The 21,587-nt window shown below is 44.4% G+C and overlaps 1 protein-coding gene across 7 annotated transcripts in view; it reads right to left on the reverse strand.

Moving 5' to 3' along the window:
- LOC141111009 (uncharacterized) overlaps positions 1–21,587 on the reverse strand; it is a 201,888-nt gene that overhangs the window by 17,870 nt on the left and 162,431 nt on the right. For 3 of the 7 annotated variants that reach the window (XM_073602897.1, XM_073602904.1, XM_073602903.1), the window contains 2 exons: positions 19,538–19,684; positions 12,102–12,173 (listed from right to left, as the gene is read on the reverse strand). The exons of 1 other annotated variant lie outside the window; for it this stretch is intronic. In XM_073602897.1, coding sequence (XP_073458998.1) covers positions 12,102–12,173; positions 19,538–19,684 — 219 coding nt within the window. Of the gene's footprint in view, positions 1–12,052; positions 12,174–19,537; positions 19,685–21,587 lie in introns of all 7 variants that reach the window. 3 more of the 7 variants (XM_073602899.1, XM_073602900.1, XM_073602898.1) reach the window with 3 other exon arrangements.

The raw sequence follows: 21,587 nt of genomic DNA on the forward strand, positions 1-21,587 counted from the left end.
AGCCCAGATGTGCGCTGTCACTTCTGAACGCACACAGAAACTGCAACGTGTTTGGAATAAGACTTGTTAGGCGAGGGAGCTGCGATGCATGATAATGTGCACAGTGAAGCCTTACCTTCAAATCCAAAGAGAATCAGCCCAAAGGACCTTATGATGAAAATATGACAGGCACAAAGGTTATCGGAGGTGAATGGATTGTGCCAAGAGTCCAAAACAAAGCAAATGTTTCCACTGCAGTCATTCACATCCCTGAGGAAAACCATTATTAATTATACCTACTGGGCTGTGTAATTTTATTATTGAAGGGGGTACACATATTCCTTTATGTAGACAAAGAAACCTAGTGGAAATTGACACATTATCTCTGCGGGTAGAACTGTATTTAAACTCCATGGTGCCCTGGCGGTACATGAACAATGCCTTCCTGTGCTGATGCTGAACCCCTTTGTCACATGGACCCTGCTTCACGTATAAGGGAATTATCAAGCAGCTAACCAAACAACAGCTAAGGAAGATTGTTTCATATTTCCTGAACTTTTTTAGTGAAAAATACTGGAATGTATTAAAGTGTGATGACATTCTAAAGACACTCATCCCAGATAAACCAGGGTTCATATATAGACGTACCACTAATTTGAGAGATCAATTGGTCAAAAATGTAGTGGAACCCCCAAGAGTTAACGCTATAACATTATTTAATGGAAAGGGTTTTTACGCCTGTGGTAGATGCTACAGTTGCAGGGCGGTTACAAATAACATTAAGAGAAGATAGAAGGTCACTCATACCCATAGTGGTAAGGAATACATTCTTCGGGACTTTATATCCTGCAATACAGAAGATGTAGTCTATGCCCTTCAATGCTCATGTGGCATGATGTATATAGGAAGAACAAAAAGGGCAATGCTTTTAAGAATCAAAGAACATGTCTATCAAATTGTTAAAGGTAAAAAAGAAGAATATTTGTATCAGCACTTTAGGAGGGTACATAATAGAAAAACATTAGGGGTGACCTTCTGGGGTATAGAAAAGTATAAGAAAAACATTGGAGGGGCAGCCACTGTATTAGGAGACTCAGCCAAAGCGAGTCCTGGTGGGGATAGGAGTTGGGCACTTTAGCGCCCAGAGGTTTGAACAGGGAATTTGATCTTAACTGTTTTAGAACTAATTTCTAATATCTGATTTTAAATTACTGTTTACCAATTTTAATTCATTTTAAAATAATCTCCTTGATTAATATTATCTCATTTCCCTACTATAACATATTTCCTGACTTGGTTCAATTAATATATTGAGATTCTATTAGTGTTACACATGAGGTAGTATTTTTAAACCATGTTCCCATCTCTATATTGAGTAAGGTGGGTAAACTACTCATTGTGTCTCTTCAGTATGTATAGTTAGTATGCATGGTGATACCTATAGTTAATGAGTTCTTTTTGTCAGATGTGGTGACCATGACACCACCACACAATATATGTGGTTGTTATGGTTACATGATCATTTTTAATCATAGAGCAATTCCACAAAGGTATCTACTCGATGCCATTTTAGTTTTGACCACTAGGTGTAGTTTTTAATATGAATGTATATGTCTCTATATGGGATCATGATGCTCTGTTTTATATTGATATAATGCTGGGGTGTACAATCTAAATGTATTATATATATGCCCCATGTGAGATCGAGTGGTGTGCATATTTATATTGAGGTTAGATCAGCAGTAGTGAATTGTTGTTTAGCTGTTAGTGATGTGCCTGTAATCGCAGGCTACGAGAAAATGGCGGCTATCGCCAAGAGACATGCATCAGCCAATCCGATCTGCCAGAGAAAGTCACAAGGTGTGACGTAACCGGTAGGAGGAGCTTGGCTGGCTGATGCACAAGGAACTAGAAAGTGCTGTGGAGAAATAGGACAGGGGATACACTGTACACTGGAATACAGGTGATGATCTCGCCCCCATACACCAGCACTAGGGATGAGCCGAACACCCCCCGGTTCGGTTCGCACCAGAACCCGCGAACGGACCGAAAGTTCGCACGAACGTTAGAACCCCATTGACGTCTATGGGACTCGAACGTTCGAAATCAAAAGTGCTCATTTTAAAGGCTAATTTGCATGGTATTGTCCTAAAAAGGGTTTGGGGACCCGGGTCCTACCCCAGGGGACATGTATCAATGCAAAAAAAACTTTTAAAAACGGCCGTTTTTTCGGGAGCAGTGATTTTAATGATGCTTAAAGTAAAAAAAAAAAAGTGAAATATTCCTTTAAATATCGTACCTGGGGGGTGTCTATAGTATGCCTGTAAAGTGACGCGTGTTTCCCATGTTTAGAACAGTCCCTGCACCAAATGTCATTTTTAAAGGAAAAAATCTCATTTAAAACTGCTTGCGGGTTTAATGTCATGTCGGGTCATGGCAATATGGATGAAAATCAGTGAGACAAACGGCATGGGTACCCCCCAGTCCATTACCAGGCCCTTTGGGTCTTGTATGGATATTAAGGGGAACCCCGCACCCAAATTAAAATAAGGAAAGGTGTGGGGCCACCAGGCCCTATATACTCTGAACAGCAGTATACAGGCGGTGCAAACAAGACAGGGACTGTAGGTTTGTTGTTAAGTAGAATCTGTTTGTAATTTTGAACATTTTTAACGTGTTTAGCTCCAGCCAAAAAATCTTTTCTAAGCTTTTTGGAAAACATAGGGAAGGGTTATCACCCCTGTGACATTTGTTTTGCTGTCTTTCCTCCTCTTCAGAAGATTTCACCTCACTTTTTTGTCCCAATGAAAAATGTTTTTTGAAAATTTGGGTTTTTTTGTGGAACAAGGATTGGAAAGCATCAGTGGAAAGGAGAAATTGTTTTCCCATATTAACTCTTACAGGAGAGAATTTCCCTTCCTAGGGGTAGATTTCATCTCACTTCCTGTTGTCTCCTTCCGTTTGCAAGTAGGAGTCGTTTGTAAGTTAGATGTTTGAAAGTAGGGTCCTGCCCTATATACTCAGCAGAAATTTGGGCCTTAGGTGTTGCTGTGGCCACAACACTGTAAGCCCTCACAGGGCCCTGCTGTGAAATATTAGATCAAGAATTGTAATTACATGCCCCTGTTGAACAGGAGCTGAAAAATTAGGCCTTAGGCACTGGTGCTGGTGCCACAACACTGCAACCCCTCACAGACACTCTAGTTGGAACGCAGGAACGAGCCCTGCTGCAAATTATTGCTTCAAAAATTGTAATTACACGCCCCTGTTAGACAGGGGCAGAAAAATTGGGCCTTAGGCACTGGTGCTGGTGCCACAACACTGCAACCCCTCACAGACACTCTAGTTGGAACGCAGGAACGAGCCCTGCTGCAAAGTATTGCATCAAAAATTGTAATTACACGCCCCTGTTAGACAGGGGCAGAAAAATTGGGCCTTAGGCACTGGTGCTGGTGCCACAACACTGCAACCCCTCACAGACACTCTAGTTGGAATGCAGGAACGAGCCCTGCTGCAAAGTATTACATCAAAAATTGTAATTACACGCCCCTGTTAAACAGGGGCTGAAAAATTGTGCCTTAGGCACTGGTGGTGGCGCCCAGAACCAAAAATGTTCTTACAAGCTATCAGCGTGATGATTGAGGAGGAAGAGGATAATTACTCAGGGATAGTCACTCAGCATCAGCATAGGCAGTCTTTGAAGGGATCTGAGATTTCAAAAAAAATTATTCGGTTACATCAGCATCAGGTGCTTGGTAGCTGGTGGTGATCCAAGACTCATTCATTTTTATGAAGGTCAGCCGATCGACCGAGTCGGTGGACAGACGCACCCTGTGATCGGTTACCACGCCTCCAGCAGCACTGAATGTGCGTTCCGAAAGAACGCTGGATGCAGGACAGGCCAGTAGCTCAATTGCATACTGTGCAAGCTCTGGCCAGTGATCCATCCTCAAGACCCAGTAACCCAGAGGATTTTCGGTGGGAAAGGTGTCCAAGTCTGATCTTGCCCCTAGGTATTCCTGCACCATGTAAAACAGACGCTGGCGATGGTTGCTGGAACCGATCATACCTTGGGGCTGCGGACCAAAAAATTGTCTGAACGCATCGGTCAGACGGCCACCTTCTCCACCGCTCCTTCTTTGACTGACCGAAGCCTCAGCAACACGTTGTCCAGAAACAGGAGTTTGTAACCTCCCAGTCTCTGGGAACGCGTTGCACAGACCTTTCTGCAAGGCCTCCCGAAGATGTTTCATCCTCTGCTCCCTCTGCGATGGCAAGATAAGGTCCGCAACCTTACCCTTGTAACGTGGATCAAGGAGGGTTGCCAGCCAGTATTGGTCCTTCTCCTTGATACCACGAATACGAGGATCCTTACGCAGGCTTTGCAGGATCAGGGAGGCCATGCAGCGTAGGTTTGCTGAGGCATTCGGTCCGGAGTCCTCTGGGTCACTAAGAACGACATGGTCCGCAGCCACCTCCTCCCAGCCACGTACAAGTCCATGTGTTTCTTGGGACTGATCCCTTAAAGACTGCTGCTGATGCTGAGTGCCAGGCTCCACCTCCATACTGACACAATCTTCCTCCTCCTCCTCTTCCTCCTCGTCCTCTTCCTGTGTGATCGGCGGGCACGCAGGAACACTGTCTGGATAAAGGGGGCCTTGAGAGCTAAGGAAGTCCTCCTCTTCCTGCCTCTGTTCTGCCTCAAGTGCCCTGTCCATTATTCCACGCAGCGTGTGCTCCAACAGGTGGACAAGGGGGACAGTGTCACTGATGCATGCACTGTCACTGCTCACCATCCTCGTGGCCTCCTCGAATGGTGACAGGACAGTGCATGCATCCCTGATCATGGCCCACTGGCGTGGGGAAAAAAAACCAAGCTCCCCTGACCCTGTCCTGGTGCCATAGTCGCACAGGTACTCATTGATGGCCCTCTGCTGCGTGTGCAGCCGCTGCAGCATGGCCAACGTTGAGTTCCACCTGGTGGGCATGTCACAGATTAGGCGGTTCTTGGGCAGGTTAAACTCCTTTTGGAGGTCCGTCAGCCGAGCACTGGCATTATATGACCGGCGGAAATGCACACAGACTTTCCTGGCCTGCCTCAGGACATCCTGTAAGCCCGGGTACCTGCCCAAGAACCGCTGCACCACCAAGTTAAGGACGTGAGCCAAACAGGGCACATGGGTCATTTGTCCCTGTCGGAGGGCAGAGAGGAGGTTGGTGCCATTGTCGCAAACCACCATTCCTGCCTTAAGTTGGCGTGGCGTCAACCACCTCTGAACCTGCCCCTGCAGAGCTGACAGAACCTCTGCCCCAGTGTGGCTCCTGTCCCCCAAGCACACCAGCTCAAGCACCGCATGGCATCTTTTGGCCTGCGTACTTGCGTAGCCCCTTGAACGCCTACGGAGCACCGCTGGTTCCGAGGAAGAGGCCATGGAGGAAGAAGAAGAGGAGGGGGTGGAGGAGAGAGGTGTGTCACAATCAGCATTTTGGAGGCGTGGTGGCAGAACAACCTCCAACACTACTGCACCTTGTCCTGCATCCTTCCCAGCTGCCAGCAGAGTCACCCAATGCGCCGTGAAACTTAGGTAACGTCCCTGTCCATGCCTGCTGGACCATGAGTCAGCGGTAATATGCACCTTACCGCTGACCGCCCTGTCCAGCGAGGCATGGACATTGCCTTCCACATGCCGGTAGAGAGCCGGAATCGCCTTCCGTGAGAAAAAGTGGCGTTTGGGTACCTGCCACTGAGGAACCGCACATTCCACAAACTCACGGAAGGGGGCAGAGTCTACCAACTGAAAAGGCAGCAGTTGAAGTGCTAGCAATTTTGCCAAGCTAGCATTCAACCGCTGGGCATGTGGATGGCTGGGAGCAAACTTCTTTCGGCGGTGCAGCAGCTGGGGCAGGGAAATTTGCCTGGTACAATCTGACGTCGGTGTACCAAAAGCAGATTGCCCACAAGTACTTGGCTGTGACACACCTAATTCTACACCTTCATTCCTCTCACTGCAGGTCTCAGAGAGGACTGAAGGTCTAGTGGGGTTGGAAATCTCAGCTGATGAGGAGCAAGGAGAGATCCTCTTTGTTCTTTGGTGTGGGTCTTTTAGATACGCTTGCCAACGAACTGCATGGCAGGTCAACATATGTCTGGTCAAGCATGTGGTACCCAAGCGGGAGATATTTTGGCCACGCGAGATACGCTTGAGACATATGTTGCAAATAGCAGCGGTGCGATCTGATGCACTCGTCTCAAAAAAGGCCCACACCAAAGAACTTTTTGAATAACGCGCAGAGACTGCAGCGCCCTGCACATGTGGAGCTTTGGGGTGTGATGCAGTCAATGTGTTGCCCTTAGGCTGGCCCCTGGAGGGCATCCTGCCTCGTTGGTGATGTGCTGCCGCCTCCTCCTCCTCCTCCTCCTCCTCCTCCTCTCTCCTATCAGGCACCCACGTTGAGTCAGTGACCTCATCATCCCCTCCCTCCTCATCACTGGAGCAAACCTGGCAGTATGCTGCAGCAGGGGGAGCATGACTGCCAGATTGCTGTCCTTCTTGGGCACCCCCTCTGTCCGCGCTCATGTTACTGCCTTCATCGAGCTCAGTATCGTCATCAGAGCCTTCCAAACGCTGGGCATCCTCCTGGAGCATGTACCCAACACTGTGGTCAAACAGTTCGAGGGAATCCTCATGAGGACATGGTGGAGCTAGGGAAGGAGTCACTGATGACATTGAGCTGAGGGAAGAGGCCGCTGCTTTGCCAGACAAAGCACCCTGGGCATGGGTGAGAGAGGATGAGGAGGATGAGGACGGCTTGGTCATCCACTCGACCAAGTCTTCCGCATGTTGCGGCTCAACATGGCCAGCTGCCGAAAAAAAGGCCAAGCGTGTCCCATGGCCACGTGCTGATGAGGATGCACCGTCTCCACGACCAGCACTAGACACAGAGCCTGCTTGCCCTCTCTTATTGGCTTGTGACTGTCTGCCTCTCCTTCTTGGCCTTCCAGACATACTAATGGCCTGTAGCTGCACTAAGCTGGGATAGAACACCTGTAATTTTCTTCAAGTAGCTTTATATACTGTAACCAGACAAGCCTGCCTGTCAGTAGGAAGATAACAGGAACGGATCTAGCTGAACACTGTGAGCAGGACGCACTGTACTAAATGTAAATAGTCTAGCTGCCTGATCGTGGTACTAATAGGATCAAATAGAACACCTGTAATTTTCTTCAGGTAGCTTTATATACTGTAACCAGACAAGCCTGCCTGTCAGTAGGAAGATAACAGGAACGGATCTAGCTGTACACTGTGAGCAGGACGCACTGTACTAAATGTAAATAGTCTAGCTGCCTGACCGTGGTACTAATAGGATCAAATAGAACACCTGTAATTTTCTTCAGGTAGCTTTATATACTGTAACCAGACAAGCCTGCCTGTCAGTAGGAAGATAACAGGAACGGATCTAGCTGAACACTGTGAGCAGGACGCACTGTACTAAATGTAAATAGTCTAGCTGCCTGACCGTGGTACTAATAGGATCAAATAGAACACCTGTAATTTTCTTCAGGTAGCTTTATATACTGTAACCAGACAAGCCTGCCGGTCAGTAGGAATTTAACAGGAACGGATCTAGCTGAACACTGTGAGCAGGACGCACTGCATTAAATGTAAATAGTCTAGATAGAAGATAACAGGAACGGATCTAGCTAAACTGAATACAGTGTATATATATATATGCAACACCTGGGATGCATATATATACACAATACACTGTAAGTGCAGCTAACTGACTGACTGTTCTGCCTAATCTATCTAACTCAAATCAAATGACACTGTCTCTCTCTCTCTCTATCTCTCAGCACACCGGAACACACACTACACAGGGCCGCCGTGCAGGCGGCCTTATATAGTGTGGGGTGTGTACTAAATGCCCTGAGCCGTAATTGGCCAAAGCCACCCTGGCTTTGGCCAATTACAGCTCTCTCTACTGACAGCGCTGTGATTGGCCAAGCATGCGGGTCATAGTGCATGCTTGGCCAATCATCAGCCAGCAATGCACTGCGATGCCGCAGTGAATTATGGGCCGTGACGCGCCACACGAATTTAGCGCGAACGGCCCATAACGTTCGCAATTCGGCGAACGATCGAACAGCCGATGTTCGAGTCGAACATGGGTTCGACTCGAACACGAAGCTCATCCCTAACCAGCACATCTCAATGCGGTTTTTAAATACATTAAATGTGAGGAGTTTAGGTTATTAAATGTATTTTTAAACAGAATTACACTATTGCACTCCTCGATTATTCCCTGTATGCATATGAGGTGACCTTTGAAATACTGTACCAGGTGGAAGTGGTGGCTTTATTGATCAGCATTCTTAGCAGGTGGTGGAATGAATATGGGATTTGTGCTTACCATTAACCAGCCACTATATAGATGATGACCATCTAAGCTGTTATTTTCTACAGGCTTGTTTTTGAAGCCCTTAAAGTGAGGGCACACCTGAAGGGGGAGAGTGCACATGCATGAAGACACCATTTGTTTCACTTATTCCTTTGCTATTTCTACGGACTATTATTATTGAGGACTGTGTATATATACACATACTGAGCACTTGCACTTTATTTTACTTTTATTATTGAGCACTTGCACCATATTTGGGATATATTTTATTTCTTTTTTTTAGAGTTTTTAGCATATTGTATATATGTGCTACCCTGTTACATGTTCATTTTAGCGCCGCACATTGGTTATATATATCTGAACTACAGAGGGCCTTGTGACTCCTCAGTAGTCACAACAATGCCCCCAATACAGTCCTTTGTATAGATTTACAAATGCCCAAAAATGCATTAATGCATTAAAAAAGTGATCACAGTAATGCCTGGTACACATGATGAGATTATCGGACGAATGATCGTCCATTTTTTTTGCATGCTAGTCTCATATTGAAAATAAAGAGTTTATTAAAGTTAATAAAATTCTCAAATGACAGAATAAAAATTCAGAAGTGAATTAAATGTGTTGTAGTATATTTGTATTTTATTTTCGAATGACAACTGTACTGATTAAACTAAAATCATAGAAACTATATATTATATTATACAAGAAAAAATATCGTGCTTGTCCCATCATAAACTGTTGTCATCTTCCCTCGAAAGCTGCATACTACCGATCAGATCGTACGATCGCTTTGAAAGTGGTATTTTTCGTACGTTTTCTGATTGTGTGTACAGGCCATTAATCTAGGAGCTCTGCCAATCTAAACATTCCTCCCCTTTATCAAAGGTCAACTGGTTAGCTGTCCTGGGATCCCAGAGAAGTAGTTCTTCAAACCAAGATAGGTAGATGGCTTCTGCCAACATTTGTGTTTAAAGTGGACCTTCATCCACTAGAGGCATTATAGGCATCACTGCTCCACCTCTCCACCATCTAAAATGGCAACTTTTTTTTTTGCTTATTTAATTTCTCAATTTTTTCTGCCCGCTCCACCTCTTGGCCACCATCTTGCTTAAAGCGGACCTTCAACTTTCCATCTAGTAAATCTTCTGCCCTTGTGGTTTTAAACTTTGGATAGTAAAACCTGTTTTTTTTTCCTGCCAGTGATTACCTTATACAGCCAACTTTCTGTTTGTCTGGTCATTAGTCTAGGCTTACGACATCATGTACAGCTTTCTCTCACTCTTGTGAGAGTTTGCTAATAAAGGGGGGGGGGGGTGAGGGGGGTGAGTCATAAGAGGGCCAATGAGAGCAGCAGGGCTGGAGGTGTGCCTCTGTATAAATCCAGGAAGTGAACAGGCAGCAGCTTCAGCTGCCCACAGTTAAAATGGTTGCAGCTAGACTCAGTGGAGGGAGATTTCTGCAGCATATTTGGCAAGTACAGAATCACAGTATATATAAAATATGCAAAGTGCTTGGAGGGAAGCTTCAGAATGGCAAAGATGTGTTTTTTTTTTTTTTTTACAAATTATGTGAGCAGACTGCAGTTCCTCTTTTAAAGTGATTGTATAGGCAGAAGGTTCTTTTATCTTAGCCAATGAGGAGCGTGAGTCCTGGACAGCCAAGTCTGAGACAGCAGGGAAGCGCCATTGGCTCCCGCTGCTGTCAAAGTCAGTGAGCCAATAAGGAGAGAGGGGGGTGGGGCTGGGACACATGGAGCTGCGGCTCGGCTGCCCCCCTAACTGTTTGCTGTAGGGGCACTCAAGAGGGAGGGGTCAGGGGACTCAAGAAGAGGATCAGGGCTGCTCTGTGCAAAACCCCTACACAGAGCTGGCAAGTATAACATGTTTGTTATTTTTAACAAAAAAATAACCCCCAGACTTTGGTATCACTTTAAGGCAAGTATGAGGTCTGCTCTGCTCTGAAGCCTCCCGAGATATGCATGCCGCATGTCCCATGATGCTGTAGGTTCTGTTCATGCAGCTGGGAGGAGGGCAGGCCTGGCATTATGTCATCAAGGAGCCAGGCTACCTGAACCAAGAAGAGGTATTGTGCGCTTGATGGCATCAGCAACAAAGATGGCGGCACGGGATTGGGTTTGTGACAGGGGTGCACAGCATCACAGCAGGATAGTGCTGGATTAACTGGCTGAGTTGCTATAACTGTGCAGAACATTGCCAAAACGGTAATGGGGGAAGAGGAGTACGTGAAGTTTATGTAAACCAGAACTCCATCCAATCTGCTAAAATACACAGATGAAATCTATTTCATATTGCATATATTTATGTACCAAAGGATTTGTAGTTCTGTATTATGTACAGATATCTGCCACATAGAAGAGCCATTCTTTACAAACCTTGTACATACAGCACAACTTTGTTGGCCCTGAAGAAAGAGTTCAGAACCCCTAAAACGAGTCGGCTATATTCGTTTTACAAAGTCATGCCCATTTACATATGTACACCAAGCCAAACTCATTTACTCAAAATTAAACTGTTGTAAGGGGGAGAAAAAAAAACAAAACACCCTCATTTCTGCACATACATCAAAGCACAATAGACACAGTATATAGAAAGATAAAAATGTGAGAATGCTTAGGACATTTCCTCATAACCTGTCATCTGAACAGGTGTAACCATTGGAGGATTCCACCACAGCTTCTGTCCCTGTGACAACCATGTCAGATTTCTAATCACATTCTGCATCACAGACAATGGTCACCAGAACAAAAGGAGGTCTGGATGCCCCCAACTAAAAATGTGGGAGTTACGAAGGAAAGGGTCCCCAATTTTTAAACAGGCCTCTATGTGCAACACATTGGGGTTGATTTACTAAGACCCCTTTCACACCGAGGTGTTTTTCAGGGACTACAGTGCTAAAAATAGCGCCTGTAAAAAGCCTGAGCTGCAAACCCAGTGTAAAATCCTGAGTGCTTTCACACTGGGGTGCTGCGCTGGCAGGACGCCACAAAAAGTCCTGCTAGCAGCTTATTCAGCAGTGAATACATTGCTCCTCCCTATTGAAAACGCTGCAGCGGCATTTAGCGGGTGGATTTAACCCCTTTTTGGTCGCTAGCGGGGGGTTAAAACCGCCCCACTAGCAGGCGAATAGCGGTGCTAAAAATAGTGTCGCTTTACTGCTGACGCCTGGGCCGGCTCAGTGTGAAAGGGGTCTAAAGAGTGCAAAATCCGGTGCAGCTCTGCATAGAAACCAATCAGCTTCCATTTTTTATTGTCAAAGCTTAATTGAACAAGCTGAAGTTAGAAGCTGATTGGCGACCATGCACAGCTGCACCAGATTTTGCACTCACCAGTTTTAGCAAATCAACCTCATTGTCTCAGTCCTGTCTGACTTCATTTCCATCAGGAACTCAAGTTCTCACAGACAGAGGTTGATTTACTAAAACTGCAGAGTGCAAAATCTGGTGCAGCTCTGCATAGAAACCAATCAGCTTCCACGTTTTTTTTTTTTTTGTGAAAGGTTAATTGAAGCCGACGTTAGAAGCTGATTGGCTATCACGCACAGATGCACCAGATTTTGCACTCACCAGTTTTAGTAAATTAACCCCATAGTTGCCAAAGAAGTAGTGAACACGCAAGTTATCCCAAGTCAGGCAGGTAAATCAACCTGTAATTACCCCGACTACTGCAACTTCTCTCCCCCATAGAAACACTGTAAAGTCATACAATTTCCTGCTCCTGGTCATCCTGATATCGGTCTTCTGCTTCTTCTCTGGATTTCAGCTCAGCGTCAGGTTCCTGGAATTATCACAAAGGGAAAATAAATGACTATCAACTGCTTCTATCATTTTATAAATAAATAAAGGATAAGGGAGGAGGGAAAATACAGCAGCGTGTATGTGGTGCAATGCTGTCGTGCAGCACAATAGTACAGCGTCAATCTGGATGTTACAGACAATGTCTTTATTTGGTCTTTCCACCATTCCTCAGAGTGTAAGCGGAACTCCACACAAAAAAGAAACTATCAAATTAAAGCCAAAGTCTAAGTATGGTCTTTACTGTAAAACAAAAAGGCATGCAGTGCTTCTTCTGATAACTAAAGTGGTTGTAAACCCACAAAAAAACCAAACAAAAAACAAACAAAAAAAACACACACATTTTTAAAAACCTGCAAGACTAAAAGCATAATGAGCTAGTATGCATAGCATACTAGCTCATTATGAAATGCTCACCTTAGATCAAAGCCCCCGCAGCGGTCCCGGCCCACTGCTCTCCCCGGCGACATGTCTCCCGGAGTTATTTCTGGGTATCGCAAGCTCTGGCGCTGTGATTGGCCGGAGCCGTGACGATGTCACTCCTGCGCATGCGCACGGGAGCCGCCGGTAACGGCACGTCAGCTGAAGCAATGGCACGAACGTTGGCACATTCTGATACAGGGGATATCTCCTACACCATGCAGGTTTATGAGATATCCACAGTAGCTATAGGTAAGCCTCATCATAGGCTTACCTGTAGTGAAAAGTGGTTGTAAAGAGTTTACAACAACTTTATAATGCATTCTATACATTAAGATTAAAAAAAAAAAAAAAATAAAAAAAAAAAAACCTGTGTGCAGCAGCCCCCCTAACTCTTGAGGTCCCTCTCTGTCCACATGTGTCTCAGTCCATTCAAGATTCTCCTTCCTGATTGGCTGAGACACAGCAGTGGCGTCATTGGCTCCCACTGCTGTCAATCAAAATCAGCTAGCCAATCGGGAGAGAGGGGTTGGGGCCAGGTTGGGGCTCCGTGTCTGAATGGACACAGGGAGCTGTGACTCAGCTCAGGTGCCCCCATAGCAAGCCACTTGCTGTGGGTGCACTGAACAGGAAGGAGGGCCCAGGATCACAGAAGAGGAGGATCCAGGCTACTCTGTGCAAATCCACTGCAACAGGGCATGTAAGTATAACATTTTTTTCCGTATAAAAACAACAGACAAGACTTTACAATCACTTTAAATAACAGTCATAAAATGTAAATAAAGTCCAGATATACGAATCCGAGAAAACGGGATAATTTCGACAATGTGTGTGAGAAGTCTAACCACTTTCCAGAAAGTGGAAAAAATCCAGCAGGAGATATCACCACCCAATGCGCTTGGGAACAATTTGTCACACCTTTGCCAATCTATATATACACTCACCAGATGGCAAAAGATAATGCGCCTTAGATCATTACTCTGAAGTGAAGAGACATCTCGCCCTGGTATACTGGTAGAATGGTGGTCCCCGATAAAGTCAGGAACGGTTCAAAAGAAGCTCACCCAAATGATGCTCATATAGTGTAGTGTAGTAGTTTATTAAAAACTTAAAATCCAGTACAAAAGCTGCAGTATGAAAAACGAAAAACTTACATAATCACCCACCGCTCCTACCACGAGGACGTGATGGCAATGACGTCAGCGCCTAGACCCCTCCCGATGCGTTTCGTGCACGTTCTCAAGGGATCCGCCTATGTGACAAATTGTTCCCAAGCACATTGGGTGATGTTCATCTCATGCTGGATTTTTTCCACTTTTTGGTGGTTAGACTCATCACACACATTGTTGGAATTATCGGGACTTTATTTACATTTTAAGACTGTTATGTACTTATCACAGGAAACGATGCATACCCTTTGTGGTTTTAGGCCTCTTGCACATACACAGAATACTTTATTAATCCCAAAGGGAAATCAGGAAAATTGTTACGCCTGTTCGAATGTGCACATTTCCACTCAATAAATTACTGACGAAAAAAAGATTTCTATTTTTATTTTACTGAAGAATGTAGGGCGCTAGTTTATGCACCTGTGTACATAGGCACATTACAATTATTGGGCTGTTTTTAAAAAGAAACCTGTACTGAGATTTTTTCAAGCTGCAGTGTGCAAGAGGCCTTATGATTATTTGAAGGTTGTATGTTCACCTTTTGTGTGTCTGCTGTTAAATACACAGCGCTCTTTTTTCTTTTATGATCTTTATTGCCTACTATAATTACATTGGTTCAGTTTGGCACAATGTAAGTAGGCATATCATACCTGAGAGACTGCTGCGGAATCTGACAATCACTGTAACAGATGAAGCTACTACAGTGATCCCTCTGGGTCCTGTGCCAAGAAGCCTCCCTTCTGCATAGTGACCACAAAAGGGCGAATTGCTTGGCATCACCACCTTCACAGAACACCTTGTGTTCTTTCAATGACAAGACATTATTTGATTGGACAAGGTGGAGATCCTGAGGACACTGCCTGCCGCTCCACCTCGTCCAAAAATTTTACGTATTAATTCAATATTTTAAAGCTGAACTCCAGTGAGGATATACACTCACCGGCTACTTTATTAGGTACACCTGCTCAATTGCTTGGTAACACAAATTGCTAATCAGCCAATCACATGGCAGCAACTCAATGCATTTAGGCATCTAGACGTGGTGAAGATGACTTGCTGAAGTTTAAACTGAGCATCAGAATGGGCAAGAAAGGGGATTTAAGGGACATTGAACGTGCCATGGTTGTTGGTGCCAGATGGGCTGGTCTGAATATTTCAAAAACTGCTGATCTACTGCAATTTTCATGCACAACCATCTCTAGGGTTTACAGAGAATAGTCCGAAAAAGAGAATATCCAGTGAGCGGCAGTTGTGGGGATGAAAATGTCTTGTTGATGTCAGAGGAGAATAGGCAGTCTGGCTTGAGAGGATAGAAAGACAGTAACTCAAATACCCACTCGTTACAACCATGGTATGCAGAATACCATCTCTGAACACGCAACACAACGAATCTTGAAGCAGATGGGCTACAGCAGCAGAAGACCACACAGGGTGTCACTCCTATCAGCTAAGAACAGGAAACTGAGGCTACAATTCACACAGGAGCACCAAAATTGGACAATAGAAGATTGGAAAAACTTTGCCTGGTCTGATGAGTCTCAATTTCAGCTGCAACATTCAGATGGTTGGGTCAGAATTTGGCATAACAACATGAAAGCATGGATTTATCCTATCTTGTATCAACTGATCAGGCTGGTGGTTTAATGGTGTGGGGGATATTTTGTGGCACACTTTGGGCCACTTAGTACAAATTTAGCATTGTTTAACCACTTCTCCTTAGGTGGACGTCATATGAGGTCCTGGAGTTTAAGTGGTTAAATCTGAATGAATGATGTCTGCTGGCTAACTAGTTTTTTTGTTTTTTATTAATTTTTTTTCCCCCTCAAATAAAATGCGTTTGAGAAATTGCTGCGCAAATGCCATGTGCCATAAAAAGTTGCAACGACCACCAATTTATTCCCTAGGGTCTCAGAACCCCCAAACATTATATATTTTTTTTATCAGAGTAATTTTCTAGCAAAAAATGTTTTACATGTAGATGAGAAGTGCCAGAATAGGCCCGATATGGAAGTGGTTAAACACCACGGCCTACTTGAATATTGTTGCTGACCATGTCCATCCCTTTATGACTACATTGTACACATCTTCTAATGGCTCCTTCCAGAAGGATAATGCACCACGTCACAAAGATCAAATCATCTCACCAATGGTTTCTTGAACATAACAATGAGGTCACTGTACTCCAATTGCCTCCACAGTCACCAGATCTCATCCAATAGAGCACCTTTGGGGTGAGGTGGAATGGGAGATTCGCATCTTGGATGTGCAGACAAATCTGCAGGAACCATGTGATACCATCATGTCAACACAGACCAAAATCTCTGAGAAATGTTTCCAACACCTTGTTGAATCTATGCCATGTAGAATTAAGGCAGTTCTGAAGGTAAAAGAGGGTCCAACCTGGTACTAGCAAGGTGTACCTAATAAAGTGGCCGGTGAGTGTATTCTGCATACTTACACCGTGCTAGCTTTGCAAAAATGAAGTATGCATATAATACCCGATCAGCCTCCGTGGAAGCTGTAAATTCCTGTAGTAGCCCACACTACTACAGCAATGAGTCTTCTGGGGACCATGCCGAGCCGCCATTCTGCACAGTAACCATACAGAGGGATGATTGTTTGAAAAAGCTGCCATTTAGAGCATGCCTTTTTCTTAGTGCGTTCTGATTGGATGACGGAGAGGCAGCGATGTTACTCTCTCTACATTATCCAGAGGTAGCTTTGCATTCATCAATATAAAATGAAAGGCGTTCTCCGGTAGCCAGGCTGAGCAGCAGCCCCCTCACTGGTTACTGTACATGGTGTGGCACCTGAAGACCACGATCATCATTGTAGTAGCTCAGGCTACTACAGTGTTTTACAGCTTCCACAGAGGTGAAACAGGTATCATATATATATATACTGTGCCAAGCTAGTCCAATGTAAGTATACAAAATAGATCAAAGCTGGGAGTTCAGCTTTAATGTAAAATTGCATTAGTGATCTCAGATGTAACCCTTTTCTTATCCATCCACACACACATTACTGACGGCTTATCGCCCCTTCATGAAAAGTTGGCTTCCTTATCTTCTATTGTTTAAGCCACCAACTGAAGAGACACCATTCAGAGGCAAATGTGACTCATTCATTCCAGCTCTGCCCACTGACAGATGAGTGTAATCAGACTGATATAAATACATGTAATGGCTGCATCTACATCACACAATGGCTACACAATACAGACATGCAGAGGAAGATGTATAGATGTATTGAAATGTCTTTTTCCACAGACAGCCCTCTGTCATAAAAACACAATTCAACTGAAGTTTATGTAAACCAAACAATGAATTTCCTTTATTTGCTCCCTTCTGGTCTGTTAAATACACAATCTAAGAATTTTGTTATATCTCTTCAATAACTGCAAATACTACCAGTTAATCATGTGAGAAATTCAGAGCTGTAATGTGTCCTCCGCACACTTCCTCTGTTATCTCAAGGAATCCTCCCAGTTCTTATCTTGAACTACAATACCATTCTCCTCTATGCTGCGGAGAGCAGGAGAGTGGGGGGCATCCAGTAGTTTACAAGGAGACAGGGGCAGGGCCGACACCATTCTTTGCTTTTTTTTTTCAGTCCAGAAAAAGGCACTAGGTTGTCAGTCTATAACAGGAAAGCGCATTTCTGTCACATAAACAGGTATTTCCCTGTACTTGTTCTAGTACACTGCATAGCTACCAGTCTAAGAATAGAAGCTAGCTGTCAGGAGAAGAGCAAGCATATTGATGTTTGATGAGGCTGCTTAAAGGGCTCTTTCACACGGACGTGTCTGTGTCGCTCTGTCGATCCCAACTGAGCATGCACAGGACAGGTTCGTCTCTGCACACTGTCAGGGACGGACCTGTCAGAGTGCTGCTCTCCCTTATGGGGGATCGGATGAAGATGGACCATAGAGTACGTTGTCACCCGATCTGATGACGGATGGAAAAGTAGGTTTTTCCTCCGTCACACTTTTTCGGATCGGAGCGGGTTGGGTCGGATGTCAGCGGACATGTCACAGCTGACATCCGACGCACCATAGAGGTCTATGGAGCGTCCGTTCAGGTCTGCCTAAAAAACTGACAGGCGGACCTGAACAGATCATCCGTGTGAAAGAGGCCTTACTGTCCAGTCAGTGGGTGGGTCAGTGATAAGGGAAACTCTGAACTGATGCCCGATCACAAGACAGGCTGAACAGAATTTGGCTTGATTCACCACTACAAAAGCTACTGGCCAACAGCCAACATTTCCTGCCCCTTCTTGCCAAGTTCCATTGCTTTCACCACAACATAGCTTTGGGTGCAACTGTGCAAGACAACCTCAAAACTGTGTAGGCAAGGCATGTGACATTGACAAAATAAAATGGCATGGAAAGAACAGCAGCCATTAATATGCCAGCTTTCATATTCCAGAAAGCTTTAGAAAAACAATAGTTGACGCCTTATCGGTTTCAATGTGGCCTAAACCATTGACAAGCTTCAAATCCATCGCAGTTACTAAAATCACAGCTCCTATCGAAGCACAGCATTGAAATCTTTCAATGGATGGAGACATTTGCCCACAATTCAAATTAAAAGAGGAAGTAAGCTTCCCTTGATTGTATGTACCTATAGGTAAGCCTTATTATACGCTTACATAGGTATACTATCTCCTAAACTTGCACCGTTTAGGAGAAATTTACTGCATACAGCATTGATGACGTCATCGGCGCATGCGCCCTGAAGGAACGGCCGCCCGTGCCACAGCCAGAGTCCGCGGACCCGGAAGGAAGACGGGTGAAGATGGATGCTTCTTCCAGCGGGGACAACGGGGGCTTCGTTTGCAAGCAAGTTTCACATAATGTGCTAGTACACGATGTATACTAGCACATTATGCCTTTACTTTGCAGGTCACCAAATTAAAAAAAAAAAAAGGGAAGAGGCAGGGTTTACCTGCCCTTAAAGCTCAAAATTACCAAAAAGGGTAAGTTTGGCTCTTCCTTCTCCAACCCCTCCCTCCTCCTTCACATTTGGCCCCCATCTCCTGCAGCCTTCTGGTACACATCATAGGCCCCAGAAGACTGGGGGCCCCATTCACAAAGCGCAGCGTGCGCAGTTGGAAACTGGATGTGAAGCAGCAAGGCTTCATTACTTGTTTCCCTTAGTTAAGATATCGGTGCCTGAAGAATCGGCTCGGGTGAGGACAGCGCTGGATCCTGGGGCAGGTAAGTGTCCTTATATTAAAAGTCAGCAGCTACAGTATTTGTAGGGGGAGACTGGAGCTCCTCTTTAAGCTTGACCATACAGTAAACTAGTAGAATCAAAGTGACGTTAAATTCTAAATACAGTAATAGGAAAAAAAAAAAAAATCAAAAGAGCTGGATAGAAATGTCTCAAATTTCCAACAGTGGATTTGGATTTTAGTGAGGAAATTATATTCATTCCAAAACTGAACGTTAAATGCAAATTAAAATTTAAAGGTATTTGGAAAAAAAAAAAAAAAAGTCATCGAACATACGAAAAACATTTGTATGAATGTATTTTCGAAAGTCTACTAGTGTATGGCCAGCTTTACTCAAATATTTTCTGTGGAGGACAAGTGGCCGCACACAGGAGCAGAAATTGAAATGTATACACCACTGGCAGCTACTCACTGCTAACAGGATTTTCTTACAGAAAGCTCTGTATCTGTTTTCCTGAATATGCATTTCAAGGAAAATACAGGCAAGTAAAATTAAGCTATCAAAGTAAAGAAGCAAATTTACCATTTGCCTATCCACCTCAGGTTGAGCTGGTTGCTTCTCTGCATTTGCTTTCTCCTCAAACGCTGGTCTGTCTATTTCTGCCTCCTCATACTCATCTTCACCCTGATTGTTGGGGTCTTTGGCTGGATCTGCAGCATCTTCTTGAGCCTGCGTAAAGAAATAACTGAAGGTACTCTAAAGCTTGAAAATACCCATGGCTTTTTGCTCCTCATCCTGGCTCTTAGTAGATCTACAATCCTCTGGCCTACAGTAATGAGTTTCTGGAATACTGAATCTCGAGCCTGCAATTCTACAAGGTAGTCAACTCCCAACTCTGTCTTTTAGAATCGTTCTACAATCCAAATATGTGCACCTTTGGTTTAAAGCGGAATCCGAGATATGGATATCTTTGCATAGTTACATTGGTCTAGCTTAGTTAGACCAATGTAAATTATGCATGTGTTCTACCTGACTAAGCTCCCTAGAAGGCACTGTAGTAGTTACTATTACAGTGATCTCCACTAGCTTGCGGATCCCATTGCAAGCAGCTGCTCTGCTGCATTGTGAACACAGGAGGTCGGCTGCTGGGCACGGGCACCATTCATAGAATGTTTTGCATGGTTTCATGGAATGCACAATGTTCTCTAATAAGACGAGGTGGAGAGTATGAATAACATCACCACCCTGCCTCGCCACCTTCTTGAATCCGAGAATGTTTTGCATTAATAGAGAAAATTCAAAGCAATCTTTTAATGGAGCATGTTCCCAGCGGCCAACCTCCTGTGTCCACAATGCAGCAGGGCAGCCACTCTGCACGGGAACTAAAAGCAAGTGATGATTGTAGTAGACAGTGCTACTACAATAGTGATTTCAGCTTCTAGAGGGATCCTACAGGTATAGTATTATATGCAGTGTTATATTGGTTCAGCTTGGACCAAAAATATCCATACCTGGAATTCGTCTGTAATTATGCAATGCAAAAAGAAGGTGCTAGAACACAAAATGTTAAATATAGAGGCACAATGCATGTGAGCCCCATTTTATAGCTAACACATGATTGGATAGAACTCTAATTGTTCCCTTATAACTAGTGGGGCCTAAAGTGGTCAGTGACATCCAGGTATGACAGGTAGACACTACTCAGTGTTGGCTAGTAGCTGTCAAAAGGAATAGCATTTATTAAAGTGGAAGTAAACCCTGCTATCATTTCCAGCCAAGGAAGCTGCCATCTTGGCCCCAGTTTAATCTTCAAGTGCCATGAAGCTGCACATGTGATAAGTTACAGTGCCTTGCAAAAGTATTCACACCCCTTGGCTTTTTACCCATTTTGTTAAATTACAGCCTTTAGTTCAATGTTTTTTTAATCTGAATTATATGTGATGTGTCAGAACACAATAGTCTAAGTTGGTGAAGTAAAATTAGAAAAATTTATACAAAAAACTATTTTTCAGAAATAAAAAACTGATAATTGGCATGTGCGTATGTATTCACCACCTTTGTTATGAAGCCCATAAAAAGCTCTGGTGCCACCAATTACCTACAGAAGTCACACAATTAGTAAAATGATGTCCACCTGTGTGCAATCTAAGTGTCACATGATCTGTCATTACATATACACACCTTTTTGAAAGGCCCCAGAGGCTGCAACACCTAAGCAAGAGGCACCACTAACCAAACATTGCCATGAAGACCAAGGAACTCTCCAAACAAGTAAGGGACAATGTTGTTGAGAAGTACAAGTCAGGGTTAGGTTATAAAAAAAAAAATATCCAAATCTTTGATCCCTAGGAGCACCATCAAATCTATCATAACCAAATGGAAAAAACATGGCACAACAGCAAACCTGCCAAGAGACGGCTGCACACCAAAACTCACGAACCGGGAAAGGAGGGCATTAATCAGAGAGGCAGCACAGAGACCTAAGGTAACTCTGGAAGAGCTGCAGAGTTCCACAGCAGAGACTTTAGTATCTGTACATAGGACGACAATAAGCCGTATGCTTCATACAGTTGGGCTTTATGGCAGAGTGGCCAGAAGAAAGCCATTACTTTCAGCATAAAACAAAATGGCA

The sequence above is a fragment of the Aquarana catesbeiana genome, linkage group LG10 (assembly GCF_042186555.1).
Source record: "Aquarana catesbeiana isolate 2022-GZ linkage group LG10, ASM4218655v1, whole genome shotgun sequence".
Taxonomy (NCBI): Eukaryota; Metazoa; Chordata; class Amphibia; order Anura; family Ranidae; genus Aquarana; species Aquarana catesbeiana.